Raw genomic sequence first — 21,328 nt, 5'->3', positions numbered from 1 at the left:
ACCCAAACAGTATCGTGAAACGCAGCGTTAGTGTTAAAAATAAAATTGTTTTTATAGTCGGCGGTGTCAAGACGACAAAGTATTCTTTAATCAATAGAACCACATATCGACAAAAATAAATGTTCTGTATATCAGCAAGAGCATATTAATTTTCTTATTTCTTTATATGTTATTGTTCTTTATGTTTGATATTAGTGCAAATCAAACAAAGCCTAAATTTGCGAGTTGCATATAACATGTCCATAAACCGGGGGATTATGTAATTTAGTCAGTCTTGCTCTGAAAATAAGTGGAATAAAAACATCTTTTTCTAGGAATTTTTATTTAGAACGGATCTGTACAAAACAAGTTTTAATAAATCAAATTTGTACATAAATTACATGCAAAGAAACATGAACAATTATTAACACCACGAAGATAGAAACTCCCGAGCGCGACGTCTGTATTATACGAAGTGTTAATTCTGATTTTACAAAACATACATTTCCATTATATATATATCCAAATTGCTGCATTATTTTTGCTAAAATATTCTTTAAAAGACCAATGACTTTTTCATGAAATGTTTACTTATATCTATGATAAAACGAACTTTAAAAAAGTGAGATCTCACACTTGGTCATAGTAATACTGACGTGTTAGCTCGTTTAATAAATAATCAAAGCCTTCCCGTTGTTTATCGTCTAATTTATCACGGGACACAGTACAGATGCGCAAGAACTGAACGGTGTATCGGTATGTCAAAGCATATCTGAACGATGAACACTTTAAATTGCACAAAAAAATTCAAAAATGCAAGATTTAGAATCACTCTATCATACTTATTAAAACATGATGATCAGAAGTATGCTAAACTTCATTCTTCAGAGAATAATGAACCGGACGCCATGCTGCTATTTGATGCCATAATGTTTCCTCAATGGTCAAAAATGACACAAAACATACAAAAATGCACGTGTAATTACATATGCATAATAATACTGTGCAGAAGCAGAGCAACAAGAAATAAAATATTCAGGGCCCAATGAAACAGGCAAGAAGACAAATATTAAAAAAAAAATCTCATCCAAAGTGGGATTTTTAGAAGCGCCCATCATAGTCTTCTGCATCAATCAAATAGTAAAGCGTAACTGTAAAAAATGCACGACCAAAAATGCGCTGTGTCTCAGAATACATATTACGTCTTCCAAGTCAGACATCTGTTTATTCCAGGTAATACGTATTCAAAAATTAGAATGATCAAAAATCATGCATGTATTGATATAAAACACTTCAACGAATTAATTGGTTTCCTTTGAAATATTCCTTATTAATCCTGTGTCAAGGATGGGTCTTGATACTACTTAACTTATTTCTCCTTTTTCTCATTTTGGAAGGAAATGTTATTTTCATTTTAATTCATAGGATGTATATAATTTAAGCTGTCACTGTCTCCTTCAATTGAATCCTCCTGTGTATTGGCATCTATTTCCTTATTTCCTCTGGACATCAACTGTTTGTTCTGTGTTCTCTTTGAATCTCTTGTTAGGGTTGTAGCTAAGTCAGTCATTCTGTTACATTGTCTGGATAGATTTGCATCGTCTGCTTTAGGAGCTTTGGCTTTACGATCACTAGTATTGGTACTGGATATAGGAATTTCATAGCCATCATTGGTAATGTTGCTTTCAATTTCAATATCATGATTTACACCAGGTATTACGTAAGGTATTTCATAATATTTTCTTGATCGGTTTGAACCTTTTCTGTGAACCTCAGGATCATCAGATGAAATGAAACTGGATATTTAAGTTTCATCGCAATCGCTTATGTAGTCTTTATTGTTGAGAGCGTTCGCACAAACAAGCGGAGTGTCTTTAATGTCTACAGTTGCAAGCGTTGATGCATAATTACCAGCAAAATCGTTACCACAATAGTTACGCGTGTTGGATCCTGATTCGTGTATTCTCCTTGGATGGGCGGCATCAAAAACACGGTGTTCCTCTGTTTTATCTACAATTTACAAAACAAGCCAGTAATAAATGAAGTATAAGGATATATGTTTAACCACATACATTGCTTACAATTTAACTATGGCTCTTACTAGTATATCAAATTTTATATTAACTTGGTACTTTTGCATCAACTATACAGTATTTAAAAATCTCCAGTTTTAAGACTTCATTATAAATATAAACTATAAGACAATATTTTGGAAGCTCAAACTCAATCAAACATAATAAAAGCAGACCCGGTCGGTCTCCTTGAATCTGCCATTGCTATGTTAAGAAGTACGCAGTATAATTTATATTATGATCATTAAATTTTCTAATGCATGTAATTTTGTCAAGAAATATATTAGCGGTCTCGATTTTATTGGGCCTGATTATGTAAGGTATGAAATCCGCAAAACGCTTTAGTCCCCCTAGCATCGACTTCTGTTCTACATATTTCGCAAGGGGCCTACGTGGCCGAGTGGTAAAGGTCGCTGACTTCAAATCACTTGCCCCTCAACGATGTGGGGGTCGAGCCTCACTCGGGGCGTTGAATTCTTCATGTGAGAAAGCCATCCAGCTAGATTACGGAAGGTCGGTGGTTCTATCCAGGTGCCCGCTCGTGGTGAAATAATGCACGGAGGGGCACCTGGGGTTTTCCTCTACCATCAAAACTGGAAAGTCGCCATATGACCTTTAATTGTGTCGGTGCCACCTTAAACTAAATAAAAACATTTCGCATGGACTTAATGGTCCTAAAGGACCAGCAAACTATAAAAATTTGACCACGGCTTTCGGAACATTCTTAAGCAAACACTGTTACAAGGTTAGCTTTTTGTTTGCTAATGTGGAACAAGACTGGAGAACTGTGGAGTACATATAGTTACATATCATCGCCCAGTTACGCAAAAAGGAAACCACTTTCGTTTAGAAAGAGTCTATATGGTTTAAACATTGCAAATTGGTTCTCAGCTTGTCAATCTATTCGCAAATGCTTGCACAGAAAGCAAGGTAAAAGAAACCTCCACGGGATTCGAAAGTTTCGGCCGTTTTCACAAATATCCTATCGTTATATTTACCCTTCGAAAATGACTGGAATAAAATATTATTAAATGGAACCCATGATCTTGAAGGACCAGAAAAACTGTTAAACTGTGGACTGACTGGACAGTATTTTTTATACTGAATAAATATATACCCACTATTTGTATCTGTTATATTGACGCAGGTGTGTTCCTGGTAGACATTTGAAGGTTGTCATAACGCTTGCCTTTAAGGCCTACTCTAAAATAATAAAATTAACTGATTAATTAAATGAATTAATATAATATAGTGTCACTTTTGCTGCAATACGTTCATATTACTTCGTAAAAGCCTCAAAACAAGAGTACTGTTGTTATTGAGTATTAAAATATGCATACTGTATAAGTTATTTAGCAAGTGTATTGAAAGATGTCAGCTACATACCTTCTTATAAACCAGATAATTAAGGCGAATACAAGTAATATTATAACCCCAGCCAGACTGCTTGTAATGCCAACTACAACAGAATCAATACCAGTTTCCATTGCTGAAATTTAACAGTAATGGCAGGGTCAGAATGCGTGCAAACTATTAATTGATTATAACTTTTAAGACAGAATGCATTTTCATTTACAACATGATATTCCTTAACCCTCGAAAATGTTTTTTTTAAATGACAAGGGTCGTTACTACTTTTAAACGTTATCATTTAATACATACTTGACCAGAAGTTTTCACATTAAATAAAGTCTAGACATTTGATTTCTCAGTCCTTAAAATATTTTACATGGCAGTTTTGTTTACAAGCATGTGTGAACTCATTTTCCTTGCACTGTCACCATTGTGCAGAAAATGAAAAGGGATTTAGACGCATTACGTTTTCGCAATAAAGACAAATATAACTAAGTTGAGCCAATATGTCAAGGAAATATAGAAATGAACGTATAGTTATGGGTCTTGGCTACCCTTTGATGGGTCTTGGCTACCCTTTGAGATTACTATCGGGTACTTTAGATTTTAAGAAGAGGTCATTAAAGGTGATCTGATAGTGTTGTAAATAGGAATATTTCATTATTTACACCATATCTGGACAAGATACAAAGTAAAAATTCCGACTCATCAACTCGGAGTTCCGACTTACGTAACTTGTATTTCGAACTATTAGCTCGACATTGCTCTATATACTTTCATATAACAAAATGCCCTCAGCGGCGAGTAAACATACGAGGGGTGTTCCAATAATAATGTCATTTGCCTTTGTTTTGCTAAACTACAAGTGTTTCTCTGGCCCTCAAAATACTCTCCACCTGCCTGAATACACCGTTTGAGTCGCTCAATCCAACTTTGAAAGCAGAGTTCATATGTGTGTGTGTGTGTGTGTATGTGGTGCACGCGTCTGCGTGTTGTGGGTGTGGTGCACGCGTCTGCGTGCTGGGGGTTTCGTTTTGGGGAGGCTGCGTTTTTGGTGCGTGGCATTCCCTGTTTGATATTTTTCTTTGTTTTTCATACTCTTTAATGGGAACACCCATTAGGTACTGATAAACTGCAGACCCAAGGGCATTTCGCGACTTGTATCTCTTTCCAGACTGTTGGAATTTGAGTTTTGGAAACAAGAAAAAGTCACAAGGGACCAGGTCTGGTGAAAATGGAGGATGCGGAAGGACAATAACTTATTCTGATGCCAAAAACTCGGTCACAAGTCTAGCCTTATGAGCGGGGGCATTATCATGCAAAAGCCGAACGTACTTGAGTCCTGTGCTTGGGCGGCGGCGTTTGTAGCAGGACTTTTTTTCAGAACAACATTTTTGTAGAACTTTGCTGTTACCGTTCTGCCTTTTGGTACCGGGATTTGCATTACTGGTCCCTTACTGTCAAAGAAAATCACATACAAAACTTTCTTCACCGTGCGCTGTCCCTTGGCAATACTTGGACGTTTTGCATTTTAGTGGCCCAAATTCTGTTTGAACATTTCCGCTTTGGCTCAAAATAGTATACCCATGTCTCGTCACCAGTAACGAGGTTGTCGAAAGCTTTTTTGTTATATTCGGAATACATTTTGAGAAGCTTTTTAGCATTTGCAACACGGGTTCTCTTCTGTTCGTCTGTTAGCAAATGGGGTATCCATCTTGCATTTTTTTTCCTGAGTTGAAGATGTTTCTTTAAAATACCATGAACTCGTGCTAAAGAAATGTTCGTCAACCGTGCTAAATCCCTCACGGTATATCGGGCATCTTTTTGCAACATATTACTGATTTTTTGTATGTTGCTTTTCGTCGTTGTTGTTGCAGGACGACCTGGACGAGCAGCATCTTTGACTTGCTGCTGACCGGTTTTAAATTTGGCAACCAACCTACAAATAGATCTGTGAGACATTTGACCCTCCCCATAAATGTCGCACACCTCACGATGAATATCCATAGGCTTTATGCCCAGTAACGACCGACCTTTTATATAGGCCCTAATTTCAAGCACATTTGTAGCTCTTCTACCAGTCATTTCATGTATAGTGTAATGAATACGCTATAAAGCAATGTACACTGTATCAATGTTAGTGAAATTGTGAGCGAGATTTTCACCTGTGTAATGCTTCAGTCATTATTCTATCGGCCCGTTGTGGTTTAGAGTACATAGAGCACGATATTCAAGAAATAATGCACAAATGACATTATTATTGGAACACCCCTCGTAATTATGCAGTTGATTCACCACAGATCAAATATGTTAAACAAAAATTGTCTATAATGATTTAGTTCAATCAATGATTTTAAAGAATTTACCCACACAATTATGAAGCATTTCGAGGCAATATATATATATATATATATATATATATATATCTTCTTTACATTTTGATATGAATATTAGTAATACATGCACTGAATAAAACCTCTACAAAGACTCTGCATGTTATTGGCTGCACAAATTGTTTAAATAAACAAATAAATAGAAATTTTACACAGAAATATTTTTTATCATTTTACGTGTTTTATTGTCTGTGAAATTTGACATCAGAAAGGCAAAATTAGAACAACCCTATGAACTAAAATCTCTAAAGCAATATTGAGTGTAGAAATGCTTCCGGAGGTGGACCAGAAAAGCTCATTTGATATTTAACTATACAGAAATGAGTAGAAACCGATTTCAACTGTAACTAAAGAATACAAAGTGATTATATCATACTTATATTACAGAATGCTCCTTGATATCCTGTTACACATCCCTGTAAACACTTTGATGTTTCCCTGTCGCAAACGCGTTCTTTACAAGTGTCAACGCAGTTGAATTCGCACGTATCTCCATAGTATGCGGACGCACATCCGTTGTAACAGCGGCCTGAATATTGATCACATGATTTGGCATAACAGGTGCTACTGCATGATTCCTTACATATATCACCATACCAACCAGAAACACATCCTTTTTCACAGAAGCCCGAATTTTGATTGCAGGAGCTAAATAAACATGTATCGCTGCAGGTTTCATTGCATGTATCACCATACCAACCAGAAACGCATCCTTTTACACAGAAGCCCGAATGTTGATTGCAGGAGCTTAGAGAACAGATGTCGCTGCAAGTTTTATTGCAAGTATCACCATACCAACCTTGAACACATCCGTTGTCACAGAAGCCCGATTTTTGACTGCAGGTTGTTTTAGAACACGTGTCGCTGCATGTTTCATTGCACGTGTCGCCATACCAACCTGACACACAGCCATAAATGCATTTTCCCGATAATATGTCGCACACATCTGTATTTATGTTTGAATCAAAACAGTTGGTGCTACATGTTTTGTCACAGGTTTTACCAAAGTAACCTTTAATGCAAACGTTCGGACAATTTCCTGTTAAAATGTCACACGTAACTGCCCCCTTATTGTCAGGTAGGCACTTTCCACATTTCTGATTACAGCGTCGACCGAAGTAGCTATCAGCGCAACCTTTCTCGCAGTCTCCAGTGTACTGATGACATTTTACTACATTGAAATCGACCGGTAAACAATGTCCGCATACACTATCACAAGGGAGGCTGTAAGTGTAATAGCCATCTATACATCCATTAATACATGTCCCGGAGTCAGAGTCACATTTCACAATGCCTTGAATATCTGGTTTACAATGTCCGCATACACGATCACACCGGGGACTGTAATAGCCGTCTACACATCCATTAGTACATATCCCGGAGTCAGAGTCACATTTCACCACGCCTTGATTATCCGGTTTACAATTTTCACATACACGATCACAACGGGGACTGTAATAGCCATCTAAACACCCATTAGTACATGAGCCGATCACCCTATTACAATTCACCTCGCCTAGAATGCCAGGTACACAATTACCACATTTTTTATTACAGTTAATGCCATAATAGCCGTTTATACATTCGTAACAAAACGTATTGTCGAAACAAGAAACACATCCATCAGGACAAGATTTACATTCACCAGTTGTCTGATTTACATATTCATGGCATCCAGAACAGTTATCATACCAGTTGTTTGGAAAATGAAGACGAATGCAGTAATAGCAATACAGTTTTTCCTCATCCAGACATTTATGTTTACATTCAGTTGTCAGCCATTCAGATCCACACGTACAACAAGTAGATCTACTGCGTGTAGAGATACGGCATTGTCTTGGGCAATCTCCTAAAGCAAGTAAAATGCGTGAAAACAAATTTAAAGTGATATTATCTTTTTAAAACAAAGACTGTAAAAGTTTATTATATCTGATACATTTTTCTTCTTTTTTTAAGCTACGTTCTCAATAAGTCTTCCCACTTCTCAGGATAGAGAATTATTAAAACAACCGCTCTAGTCAAGAACAAAACAAAATCAAATGCATTAAAACATTATATTTTAGACGTGAGACTTAAGAAATATTATATCCCAAACTGAGATTATTGTCGTTGAATAAAATCATTGTTTATAGATCTAGTTTACATAGTTCACAAGAAAAGTATTATATCACGATGGCGCAGCCCGAATAAAGTAATAATACGCATATGGACGACAAATAATGATTTTATTCAAATCACTGCTTTAGATATATCATTTCGAGTCTACTACGTTATCAAGGTATATTATCTAAATCCTTGAAAATGACCACCAAATATTGTACTCTTCCTTCCTTTTTTGTCATGCCGCTATGACGTTTGAAGCGGTGACGTTATAACTGTGATGTACAAACTGTGACTGTGTTGCATAACGACAGTCGTGTGTGTCGTTTGATGGCAGTAACTTTATTACTTTTTATCAACAAAGTGAATAAAACTTAGTCAGCTTAAATGCTTCAATAATATCTTCTTATGGATTGTATTGGTTTTATAATATAATCTGGAATTCTGTCTCATCATTCGCATTTTTACATTCTATTCTCAATTACCAAGACTTATTGCCGGTATCGCCATTAAGGCAATTCGAGCTATTTTGAAATAAGCAAACCAAACAGAAATGTGTGAATTAGTGTAACAATAAGCCATAAAATTATTACATTTAGACGAGTTTAAATAAATTGTATCCTTGTTTAAATGGCGTCGTATTTATTCTTTATTAAGTTCTTAGCTTTTTTGAGGACATCTAGTTTTTTGCCCTTCTCCCAGCTGATGTTCAAACTCGATGCTCAAACGCACTGGTGTTCAAACTTTGAAATCATGACATCTCGGTTAAGTGGCAGAAACAAACTATATTTTGCTTATCGCATTTATTTTTCATACAAATAATTGAAAATGCAGACTAAAAATATAAGTTCATAAACTTGAAGAACCTACAGAAATTAACTGTATGTACACATATGTTAAAGATTAGTTTAAAAAAAGATTTTGTGTTTCAAAAGGCATAAGTTGTACCAACATAAATGTATAGAACACATAAAATGACTTTACCTGCAGTAAGAGCAATGTGAACTAAAAACAACAAACAAAACAGTATAGCCATCTTTACTTAATCTAACGATAAATGACACATTTTTATTGGTAACTTCTGTTATTTAAAATACAATTATTAGTCATTTCCATATAACTTAATCATAATGACTAGCTAATCGGACTGAAAAAAACAACTAAATATTCTTAAATGATATTATTGTTTATATTGTTTTATCATACACATTTTACAGAATAAGTATGGATGTCGTACAAGAACGTTAAGCTCGAAATAAAATACATGTATATATCTCACATCCGTTGGTATTAACAGACGATGACGTTAGGCATGCAATTAAAATTTACATACAGACGGACAGACAGACATATATTCGATGGACTTTACTACAGTCAATTGTCTGTCCCTGGCCTAAACATACATCGTCTGCTATCTAGCGCTAGAAATAGATGAGCACGACGTTATGGTCCGATGATTATGAAACTTCCCTGCATCGACCGAAATGACGTCATTTTTACATGAAAGTAGACAATATGCGTATGAAATATTGTACACAGTTTCATATGTAATAGTGTTCATATTTTTATCAAACAGAGCAGCTCATATTCTTTAGCATTCAATCAGAAATAACTTGGATTTAACTGTTGTAAACATGACATTCCATAAATCAATAAATCAATAAAATTCATTTCCCTAATTCATGAATTACTTCTTACTGTACCTGTACGTGTGTTGCGTGCAGAAATAATGTTGTAAATCAGATACATGTTATTCACACAAAAAAATGCTTGAATCAATATTCAAAATAAAGGTATGATTTATTTATTCAAAACACACACTAATTGCTCCAAGAATTAGAAAATTAAGAGTAGGATCTTTAAACTGAACATAGAAAACATATATAAATCACATATAGGGACGAAGTTCACAAGCAAGCTGACACAAAGGTGGACAAATATACAATATGATGCAGACGGAGTGCTGAAAGTCAATTTGGCTATTTTGATTAGATCGCCGAGAAAAGTCCAAGCCTGCCACAAAGAGAAATTTTTCATGAAAAATTATAAGATATGACGTACGAATTATTTTAACCTTGCTTACTTAGCGATACGCGAAGTGCGAGATCACAGTTTTGATGCGCAAAATATTTCTTTTGCAATTTAGTGCCTCGCCGTGGTGATTTCCTGTTTTGTGTTTTGTCTGCACACATGATGATGACGAGCAAACCTTGATATAACAATAGCGAAATTGGAGATCACATCACATTTTTATTTCATAAAAAATGGACTGGTTCATTGTTTGTTAAATTCGCGTGTCTTGCGAACATAGAGACCAAAACTTCACGTACATAAGAATGATCAGCAATTATATGTAATTCGAATTTTCATAAAAATGTTGCGTAAAATATCAAGAGGTTTTATTTTAAACATTTTGCTATCCTTTATTTTCCTTCCATGGAGCATTAATGGTAGGTCTTTAATATATACTTTTGAAATTATAATGCTATCCAAGTGTGTACACAATTTTCAACACTGAAACACTTGTCATTTAGTTACTTAAGACGCGAAAATAGATACTGCTCCGTTAAATGTTAAATAAACTGACCTATTACCTGACATTTTTATACTAATATACTAATATTGTCAATTTGGTTGATCGTTTTGAGGCACATTCACCATGTTCAGACTGTAAGTAAATCGTGATCATCTGCAAACTTACTGGTAGCTGTCATTGACATTGGTACAACTTTGTCAGGATGGACATTTTCATTCAAGTGATCCCACGAAAGCTTCGGTAAAAAGATGGATTTCCGGATCTGGCACTCTTACGATGGAAAACTCTCCTTCCGTTACCTTTATTGGCATTTGGATATAATGCAGAAATTCAGTACAAGGATTTTGTTAACGAAGTAGGTCATGAGCATTATTACAACTTCCAGAGACTTAAAATGACATCTCACAAGAAAAAGATTAGGTATGTTATTATGCATATTCATCTGTGACTTATTGAAACATTAGAATGAGATTCATCTGTTTATTTTGCTATGTTAAAGTTAAAACATAGCACAACATCTGTTGCTCATTCAGTTATAGGGTCAGGGTTAGGGTTAGATACAGTTATTTCGATCTTACACTGAAACAAACAAACATCCTTTGTATCTGTAAGGAGTAAATCCATAACATGAATGCTTTTGAATTTCATTTGTATTGAATGGTTAAAATTTTATGTATATTACTATGTACATATACATTTATTATCTACAACGAAGTTGAGTCTTTGTTAATTTTCCTGTCGTTGATCTCTTAATTAGTAGTCCTTTATTTTAATTTTTCGTATTGATGTATATTTCATAAAATAAATTCTAATACGCTTGTTTCTTTTAAAACACGTTTATGCTAAAATGACGTCACGTTAACGTGCGATACTGCGGCCAAGAAAGAGCGCTACAATATTGTATCTACTGTTTTATATCAAGAGCATATTAGAATCGAAATATTGTATAGCAAAATCGTGTTTTACTTAAATTAACACACTCAAATCGGTTATACGTCATCCTGAAATTATTCCGCAAAGCCTATTTTCGTGCATTAACTTACGTTAAAACACGGTTTTTCTATACATTATTTCCTAAATCAAATAAGAATTAAGATGAGGAACAAGAAGTGAACTATGTTCTCTCAAGATAATTGACAGTTTAAAAATTCATGTTCGTTTAACATATACTGACGAGATATGAAAACGCAACAAACATGCCTGAATGTATTTTTACTACAAAAAGCACCACCTTAAACACAATGTCATACATCTAGATACTCTATACACATTGTGTTAATTTTACGGCCTGTTGTGCTGATTAAATTTGAACACAATGGGTATAGTATCGAGATATGTATGTGTTGAACATTTCAAGGTGATGCTTTTTGTAGTAAAAAATATATTCAGACATATGTTTGTTGCATTTTCATATCTTGTCAGTGTATATATTGTAAAATCTTGACTCTAAGCAACTGGGAGTTCATAACCGACTCTTGGTGTTTTCGCACTGTCTGTATAATACCTATTGGAGTATGTGCCAAAAGTAGAAAATGACAGACTAGCAAGTACGTTGAACAACAAGAAGATATTTAGGGTAATTACAGTACCTGTGAACAAAACAGTTTATGAGGGAGACAGGAGTTAAGGTAACCTCAGCTGAAGTGCTCTACAGTTGTTTCTTATTGTATAAGCATATTTAGACGCAAGTAAATCACTAGGAACTAGTAATTTAATTTATTTTTCAGACGTAGATATATAGACTATATGCCTCCTCCTTCGGATAAATTCTGATCATATTTACTTAATTAGGTTGCATATACACATACATGTTTTCTAATATAATATTTATGAAAGACTTTCAAAAAATTGTAAGTGTGATAGTATTTCAGCTAAGTGTTAATCACATCAATATATGTCTATTTTCAGGTAAAAACAACATATCCAACACAAACTATATATTTTTCATTACATAAAAGATCATTTCTGAATAGTATTTATCTGTATACATTACAAGATACGCCAGCGATCCGGGCTCAATTTTCAGTTGTGTTTGATATCCCGACTAGTGTTCAGTGCTGGGAGACTGACTTAAATTTGCCCTGTTTTCAGCACAGACGATTAAAGATCAAGCCATATCCCCTCTCCGCCCCTGCAGAATATCAGCCAATATTTTTAGTCTTTTAAAACAAGTTCAAAACGGTTTTTTATTGCTTTGATAGTAAATGGTAGTTTTTAAAACATGTTGATTTTGTAACTAAACATATTCAATGTTTGAGACTTCTCAGTATGTTTTAAAAAAGACTGAATCATTGGCTAATATTTTGCAGGGGCGGACGGGGGAGGCGGGGTGAGGTGCTTGACCTCCAAGTGTCTGTGAATTCAAGCTTAATTGGTCTAGACTCGATACTGGGGAGGTAAATATGATACCTGCCGTGGGCTCGGCTACCCAAGCTAAACAGGAAACTTTATGTTTACAGCTATAGCAAATTATCGTGTCTAAGGAACATCAACAATTTTGAATCATATCATAAAATTAAAAACATAGCGTGGTTGTTTATAAATCTCAACGACATTTGAAACCAAGTATTACACTGAAATCTATATTTTATAATCTTTAAACATGTTGTTTAAGGTCTTCTGAAATATTATGATTGTAATTCAATTACCTATATTGCAACTGAAAAATTTGTAATCGCCAGTTATCAAGAAAGAATATAATTTTCTCACTGTGAATTTGTTTTCATATACTCGTTTATCGTATGACTTTGTACCGGTGTCACACTTGGATTTGTTTTGGTGTAAGTATTTGATTTCAACTGGATTTTATTATTGTTTCATTTTTCGAGAATGATGCCATATATGCCATATATCTATGATATCTGAAATTAACTCAATGCTTTTTATTCGAGACACTTTATGTTCTATTCAGAAGCTTTTAAGTTCGGACAAAATCTTTGCTGATTTTCTCAAAAACATTTTTAACAATTTTTGATAACGCATTGTAACTGTATTAACTTGCAAAATAGGCAATCAAGCAGTAGGATAACGAAATAAGTTGTCTTTCAGTGCTAGTTAAATCAACTAATTATATAAATCAATTTGCTATACAAACATTATTGTAAGAAACTTGTTCGCTTAGTTTCGCACGTTCCTTTTACAAAGCGCTCACAGGTCTATAAACACCAAACACACCTATTCTTTGAACAATAACTATTACTTAATACCTTCTTTCATGCTGAGTTTTGTTATGGTTTTGGCAAGCTCATTTTAACGAGTATATAAGTCTCTTTCGCACAGGCTTTTTATGTGTTCGAAATTCTTGGCAAGTTGAATGTACTAAAGGACAAAAGGAATATCTCTATATCCTTTTTCAAAGTGTTGAAAAGAATACTGACGTTAAACAGTATTTTACTGAATTTATTTACCAGTGGAGATATTTAATATCGACTGTAATTGATGAAATCCGAAACAACTTTAAATGCAAGTGATATCCATTTTGCATCAGATATATTAAGATAGTCATTTTAAATATCCAGTACTTCTGCTATTATAAAGAGATAATGAAAAATATATACACATTTAGTAAGCTTGTCCACTAAGCAATCACTAAGCAAAAACAAAACAAGTCAAAATTGATTTTTTTATGTACCATCTCTATGTGGAGATCAAAATAGTTTATCAATAAATAGATTAATTATATTCCGTTATAATTCTCCCATGACTAGTAAACTTGTATATTATTTTCTTTGTTCGACTTTTCTTCACATTATTATTTAACTGACTGGATGTACATAATTACGCTTCCTCTATCTCTTTGAATTACCGTATTCAGTGTGTAATATCTGGATTTAAATTTCATCTATGTTCTTCGGGATTTTATGGCGTTTGGTTATTTTCTATATCATGGTTGTCTTTTGTTGATTTCATCTTTTTTCTCATGTATCAACTTTTTCTTTAATTTATCAAAATGAAAGATGTTTATTTTATTTTCACAGGAATATACTTTTTATTTCCTGAGGACCTGTTTTCTATATGGATTGATTGTTGGACTTGTAACTTTGTCAGCAGTTTTGTAGTTTTGATAGATTTGCATTACTTGCTTTAAGAGTTTCGAAATTATGACCTAAAGAGGGTTATCAATAGTGTCATTTCTCATTTTTAGTGTTTTGGATTACAGTGTATTTTGTATGTTATGTCAGGGATTTCATAGTTATATCGGTTTGAACTTTGTCTATGAATCTGAGTTGTACCTGATGGCAGGAGTTGTGTCAACATCAGAATTATTGAACATGTTTAAAGCGATCAGGCATACAAGCGGCGGCGTGTTATTAATCGTTTACACAAATGCTTCAACTCCGATTACTCTACAATTTTCCGGTAATTTTGTTAACATCATTGGAATTAGTACTATATTCACTGGTACCAACCTCAATGTATAAACTGTTGGTAGTAGCACGGCGGATTGCATGTACACATTTTTAAAGATGTATCGGGATGTTGTTTACAATGCGATTTTGCGTCATGACAAATTTCCAGCTCAGTTTGGTAAATGTATATAATTATATAAAACGTTTTTTTACTGTTTTGAGACACACCGTATACAGTCTTCAACCCTTTTTCAGTTTGACGCTACGCTTCCCTCTTTTATGGTATTTGACGAAACAAGTACAGGACGTTCGTTTTTTATTTTTTTCTGCAAAAACATAGAGTAAATGCGTTTTTGGTTCCTAAGGTTTGCTTTTTATATAAAATTGCAAGAGCATTATTTTGTTTTATAAAACTTGCCTTCTCTTGACACTATATAAACTCTGGAAAGTAGATTCCTCGGAAGCACCGAGAAAAAGGCAAATAGTGAAAATTGCAGACTCGGTTTGATTGAGTCTGTTCATGGGCAGTAAAGCAACACTGCCCACGCCCCCTAGCACCAGGCGGGGGTAACTTTTATTTACACTGTTTTGGAAGATGGTGGGGGTAAGAGTGAGAATAGGTGCAACATAAACCGGTTTAAAGCTCCCCAGAGGTGGGTGCTTTTGACACTGACTGTTCCAAGGCGATTTTCGCTGTATTCCTTTGGTTGATTTCTCTGTTTCTGTGCATTTGTTTTTTCTGTGTGTGCTGGTCCGCATGCTGTAGGTAGTGTTTTGCAATGTGACTTATCTATTGGATATTTATCCTTGTCATATTCTTACTTTATAAAACCGTTACAAATTATTTACGACAGGATCTGAGTAACTCAAACCTACTTTATACAAACATATTCATATAATCGCAAATGGTTGTATTACCTTATTTAGAATTTCAGTATATACTCACGATGATTCACGAAGGAAATTGAAACTTCAGAAAAACAAACAGTAATTGCCTTTTTACAATGCGGTCTAAAGAAAATGCATTGTTTCAGAAGCAATTTCTGTACTTAAGCCATGATTAAGTATTTGTCAGTTTTTACAGGACATTTTATCCTTTATTTTGTTATAAAGATAATCTGAAGAAGTGGATCGAAGTCGAGAGCTCTAACTGCGTCGGTTTTTTCAACACTGCATTACTTCGGTAAAATCCTGTAGAGTTTCATTTTAACAACAAAACTATAAACAGTTCAGTCCAAGCAGGCTTTTTAGACGTGCCTATCATGGACTCTTTAACTCGTTCATACAGACACAATCAACGTAGGTAAGTGTACAACAAAGATACGCTATGCCTCAAAATAAACGTACAATATAACATGTATTCAACGCAGGCAGGTTAAGAAAATAATACATGTATCAATATACAACACTTCAACAAACTGATTTTTTTCCATGGAACTTTTGCTAAAGAATCATGTTTATAGGATCAGTTTTGATTGTTCTGAAACTTCTTTCTCATTTCGAAAGGAAAGTTTTATTTTTTCTTTAATGTTACTATAATTTTAGTTCATTGGATGTATATAATTTCTATTACTGTCCTCTTCAGTGACCTTCTCTTGTGTTTGATTTGTTTCCAACGGTATGTCGATATCCAATCCAGACGAACTGGAATTGCGTTTATCTTTAGTCTTTTGTAGCGTCAGGTTGATGTCACTAACATCGATTTCGTTATTTCTTGAGTAAAACAAATCCTTGTTCTGTGTTACCTTCTTTGAATCTCTTGTTGGGCTTGTAGCTAACTCAGTCATTTTGGTACATTGTCCGGATACACTTGCTCCGCCTGCTTCGGTATTCTGAGCTGTAAAACTTGTACCAGATATAGGAATTCCATAGCCTTCAGTGCTCCCATTCCTTTCCATTTCAATATTTTGATCATGATCGGGTAATATGTCAGGTATTTCACAATATTTCCTTGATACGTTAGAACTTTTTCTGTAAACTTCAGCAGTATCTAAAGAAGTAAAACTGGATGTATGGATTTCATCGATATTACTGACTCCCGAATGCGATGTAGACATATTAAGAGCATTTGCACAAACTAACGGAGTATTATTAATGCTTTCTATAGATGCGAGTGATGTTGCCCAATCTTCAGCACCTTCAGTATTAGAACTGTTACGCATGTTAGGTCCAGATCCGTGTATACTCCAGGGCGTATGGGCGGTAACAACTTCGATGTATACATGGCTACCGCTAACACGGTTTACCTCTGTTGTATCTATAATTTACAACACAAGTCAATATCAAAACAGTATCAGTGTACATATTTAAATCATATACATAACGTACAATTTTGACACTTTTGCATGAACTGAATAGGTATTAAATATTTCCTCCTTTAAGACGTTACACTTTTGACTGGAGAGTAATGTTTATTTTGAATATATATACATACCATTAATATCTGATTTGTCGTCATATATTGGCGCTGAGGTGTCTCTGGTAGATATTTGAAGGTTGTCATAACGTTTGGCTCTGACTACTCTAAAACAATAAAGCGAATTTATTTTAATGTGCATGCTTTGCTCATCAATGCATCTATTTGCCTTACTCGTTACAATATATACCACACATACACTCCATTAAAGTCTCAAATATAACAAGAATATGATGGTTGTAGAGTATTGAATTATGAATATTGTGTAAGTTATATTAATAGATATACGTAAACATGTCAGCTACATACCTTCTTATTAACCATATAATTAAGGCGAATACAAGTAATATTATAACTCCAGCCAGACTGCTTGTAAAGCCAACTAAAGCAGAAGCAGTATCGATGTTCATTGCTGGAATTTAACAATATTGGAAGAATCAGAATGTGTACTATCAAATAACTATAGATTACAACTTTTGAAAAAAGAAGGTATTTTCACTTACAAAAAGTCAGCCTTTGACAGAATGCGGCTAGACTCCGTGAGCCATTAATTTTAAAGTCAGAAATCGCTATATTCTACATGGTTTCGTAGCATTACCGGGTCAATTGTCTATAATATAGTCATTGAAAAGTCTAAACAGCTATGTTTTGGAAAATTACGAACATACAATGTGCAATGCCTTTGGTTTTTCTATTGTCACTTTTTTTCAATTTGCCAGTACATGTATAAACAGTATGTATATTTATAAGGTGTGTACTATCGCAATGTCAAGTCGGCTGAGAAAATCTGTGAGCCACTAGTTTCAAGATCAGAAACCACTTTATACAAGATTTCGTAGCATTGCATTTGGCTCTGTAAGAAGTCGTTATAAAAGTGAAACAGAGCTAATGCCTTGTCACGAAATCCTTGCTAAATTCACTAATGCTTTGGAAAATTACGAACATAAAATGTACCATGCCTTTAGTTGCTCTATTGTCACTTCCTTCTAGATATTCTCCCATATATGTTATTATATAGATTTTGTACTCTCGCAATGTCATGTCATTTGAGAAGATCAGTTACATTTCGCACTATCATGTGCTGATGTAGTATTACAAATGTTGTTAACACATTTAGTCCGTTTAGACGCGGTAAAATGTTGACTATTGCTTCAGATTGCTGTGAACATGGCTGAAGGCTAAAGAATTATTCTTGTCTGCTTTAAGTTCTGCATTTCAATAACAATTTATCAATACATGACAAAATGAGACAATATCTTTTAACAAATAAAATATCTAGCTATCATCCCAGAGGTATCATTTATAAATACGGCATCTTTTAAGCCTTGCTTAAAAACCCTTTTTTAATTTTATCGATGGATGTAAAGAATTTAGCCTTGCAACGTCACACACAAAGCCAAAAGGTATTTCTCTGCAATGTGAATTTTGTTTACATTTTGATATGAAAGGTACATACATTTTCATTCTTGTAAGAATCATGACTTAAAGGCATTCTAATCAATAAATTATTATTCATATATTTCATGGTGTAAACTCACTGCAAAACTGTGTTATCAGGATAATATCTATATTTTGATATTCGTGTGAAAGTAAAAGATAAATTCAAATATATTCTACAACGTTTTAGGCTATTACTAACATCTAAAACTGCACTGAAGGGTTTCAACTGATTTAAAATATTATCTCCTGAATAAATAGCCATATATATGTAGATGCAATAAAATCAATTTAAGTATGATTACTGTAATTCTGAAATTCAAACCATATAAATCTTTTTATCATGCCTGTCAAAATATTTTGTATAATAAACACGTTTTGCTTGACAGGTATTTAACAATACAGAAATGAGTGCTAATTTATTTTTCAAATAAACTGACTTCAACTGAAACAAAAGAATACAAATTGATTATTGCATACTCATATTACAGAATGTTCCTTGATATCCTGCTACACATCCACGCAAACACTGTGACGTTTCCCTGTCGCAAACGTGTCCTTTACAAGTGTCAACGCAGTTGAATTCGCACGTGTCACCATAGTATGCAGACGCACATCCGTTGTAACAGCGTCCTGAATATTGTTCACAGGACAAATTATAACATTTTCTACTGCACAATAATTCGCACATGTAACCATGCCAACCTGAAACACATCCTTTTTCACAGAAGCCCGATTTTTGATTGCAGGAGCTTAAAGCACATGTATCACTGCCCGATTCTCGATGCGTGTCACCATGCCAACCAGAAACACATCCTTCCTCACAGAAGCCAAACACTTGATTGCAGGAACTTAAAGAACATGTATCACTGCACGTTTCATTGCACGTGTCACCATACCAACCTGAAACACATCCATTGACACAGTATCCTGAATATTGATCACAGGACTTATCATAACAAATGCTACTGCACATTCTTCCGCAAGTGTTACCATGCCAACCAGAAACACACCCGTTTTCACAGAAGCCCGATTTTTTGTTGCAGAAGCTTAAAAAACAGGTATCGCTGCAAGTTTTATTGCATATGCCACCATACCAACCAGAAACACATCCATTGTCACAGACGCCCGACTGTTGACTATAGGCTCTTTGAGAACACGTGCCGCTGCATATACGATCGCATCTGGAACTGTAATAGCCATCTTCAGATCCATTAGCACATGTCCCGGAGCCAATGTCACATTTCACCACGCCTTGATTATTTGGTTTACAATGTCCGCATACACGATCACAACGGGGACTGTAATAGCCATCTACACATACATTAGTACATGTCCCGGAGTCAAAGTCACATTTCACCACGCCTTGATCCGGTTTACAATGTCCGCATACAAGGGAACTGTAATAGCCATCTACACATCCATTAGTACATGTCCCTGTGTAAAAGTCACATTTCACCACACTTTGATTATCCGGTAAACAATGTCCACATACACGATCACAACGGTGACTGTAATAGCCGTCTACACATCCATTTGTACATGTCCCGTAGTAAAAGGCACAATTCACCGCGTCTTGATTATCTGGTTTACAATGTCCACATAAATGATCACAACGGCGGCTGTAATAGCCATCTAAACACCCATTAGTACATGTACCGGAGTCAGAGTCACATTTCACCACGCCTTGATTATTCGGTTTACAATGTCCGCATACACGATCACAAAGGGGACGGCAAAAGCCATCTGCACATCCATTAGTACATCTCCCGGAGTCAGAGTCACATTTAACCACGCCTTGAGTATCCGGTTTACAATGTCCACATACACGTTCACAAAGGGGACTGTAATAGCCATCTGCACATCCATTAGTACATGTCCCGGTGTAAATGTTACACTTAACCACGCCTTGATTGTCCGGTTTACAATGTCCACATACATGGTCACAACGGGGACTGTAATAGCCTTCTGTACATCCATTAGTACATGTCCCTGTGTCGGAGTCACATTTCACATCGCCTTTATTATCCGATTTACAATGTCCACATGCACGATCACATCGGGGACTGTAATAACCATCTACACATCCATTTGTACATGTCCCGAAGTCAAAGTCACATTTCACTACGCCATGATTATCAGGTTTACAATGTCCACATACATGATCACAACGGGGACTGTAATAGCCGTCTATACATCCATTTGTACAAAATCTAGTAAAAATGTTACATTTCCAAACGCCTCTTTATCCTGTTTACAATGCCTGCATGCATTATCACAACGGTTGCCGAAATAGCCATCTACACATCCGTTAACACATATCCCGAAGCGGCCGTCACAATCCACCACGATGTCAGATTCTTGACATTTACGACAAATTTCATTACAAAAATTACCATACCTGCTACTTCTACAGCTGTAGTGGCAAAGACTTAAGTTGAAACAAGAGACGCATCCGTTAGATGAAAGCTCATATCCCATTAATTCTTTAAAGTCTTTGCAATCCAAACAAACTGAAAGAAAATATTTGAATAATTATCCTGAATGTTGAAGGAAGTTATAACATTTTTCTCCTGTGGATATTCATGCATATAGTGCCTTGTTTGCATTAATAACAAGAGTTTTTGCTGAATGTACAGTGACGGCGGTGTCTGGAACATTTTCATATAAGAAGTAAAATATATTAAGATTTA

The 21,328-nt window shown here is 34.9% G+C and overlaps 1 protein-coding gene across 1 annotated transcript; it reads right to left on the bottom strand.

Moving 5' to 3' along the window:
* Nucleotides 1-311: 311 nt before the first annotated feature.
* LOC123523721 (protein draper-like) lies at nucleotides 312-9,018 on the bottom strand. The gene is made up of 5 exons (XM_053537706.1): nucleotides 8,882-9,018; nucleotides 6,174-7,646; nucleotides 3,438-3,540; nucleotides 3,173-3,254; nucleotides 312-1,989 (listed from the first exon to the last, which is right to left on the bottom strand). Exons 1-4 carry the CDS (start codon nucleotides 8,931-8,933, stop codon nucleotides 3,185-3,187), a joined length of 1,698 nt encoding a protein of 565 aa, XP_053393681.1. The 5' UTR covers nucleotides 8,934-9,018; the 3' UTR covers nucleotides 312-1,989; nucleotides 3,173-3,184.
* Nucleotides 9,019-21,328: the final 12,310 nt, after the last annotated feature.

Source organism: Mercenaria mercenaria, chromosome 3 (genome assembly GCF_021730395.1).
Source record: "Mercenaria mercenaria strain notata chromosome 3, MADL_Memer_1, whole genome shotgun sequence".
NCBI classification, from domain to species: Eukaryota; Metazoa; Mollusca; class Bivalvia; order Venerida; family Veneridae; genus Mercenaria; species Mercenaria mercenaria.
The sequence above is the reverse complement of the archived record's forward strand: the minus strand, read 5'-3'. Positions and strand labels throughout refer to the sequence as shown.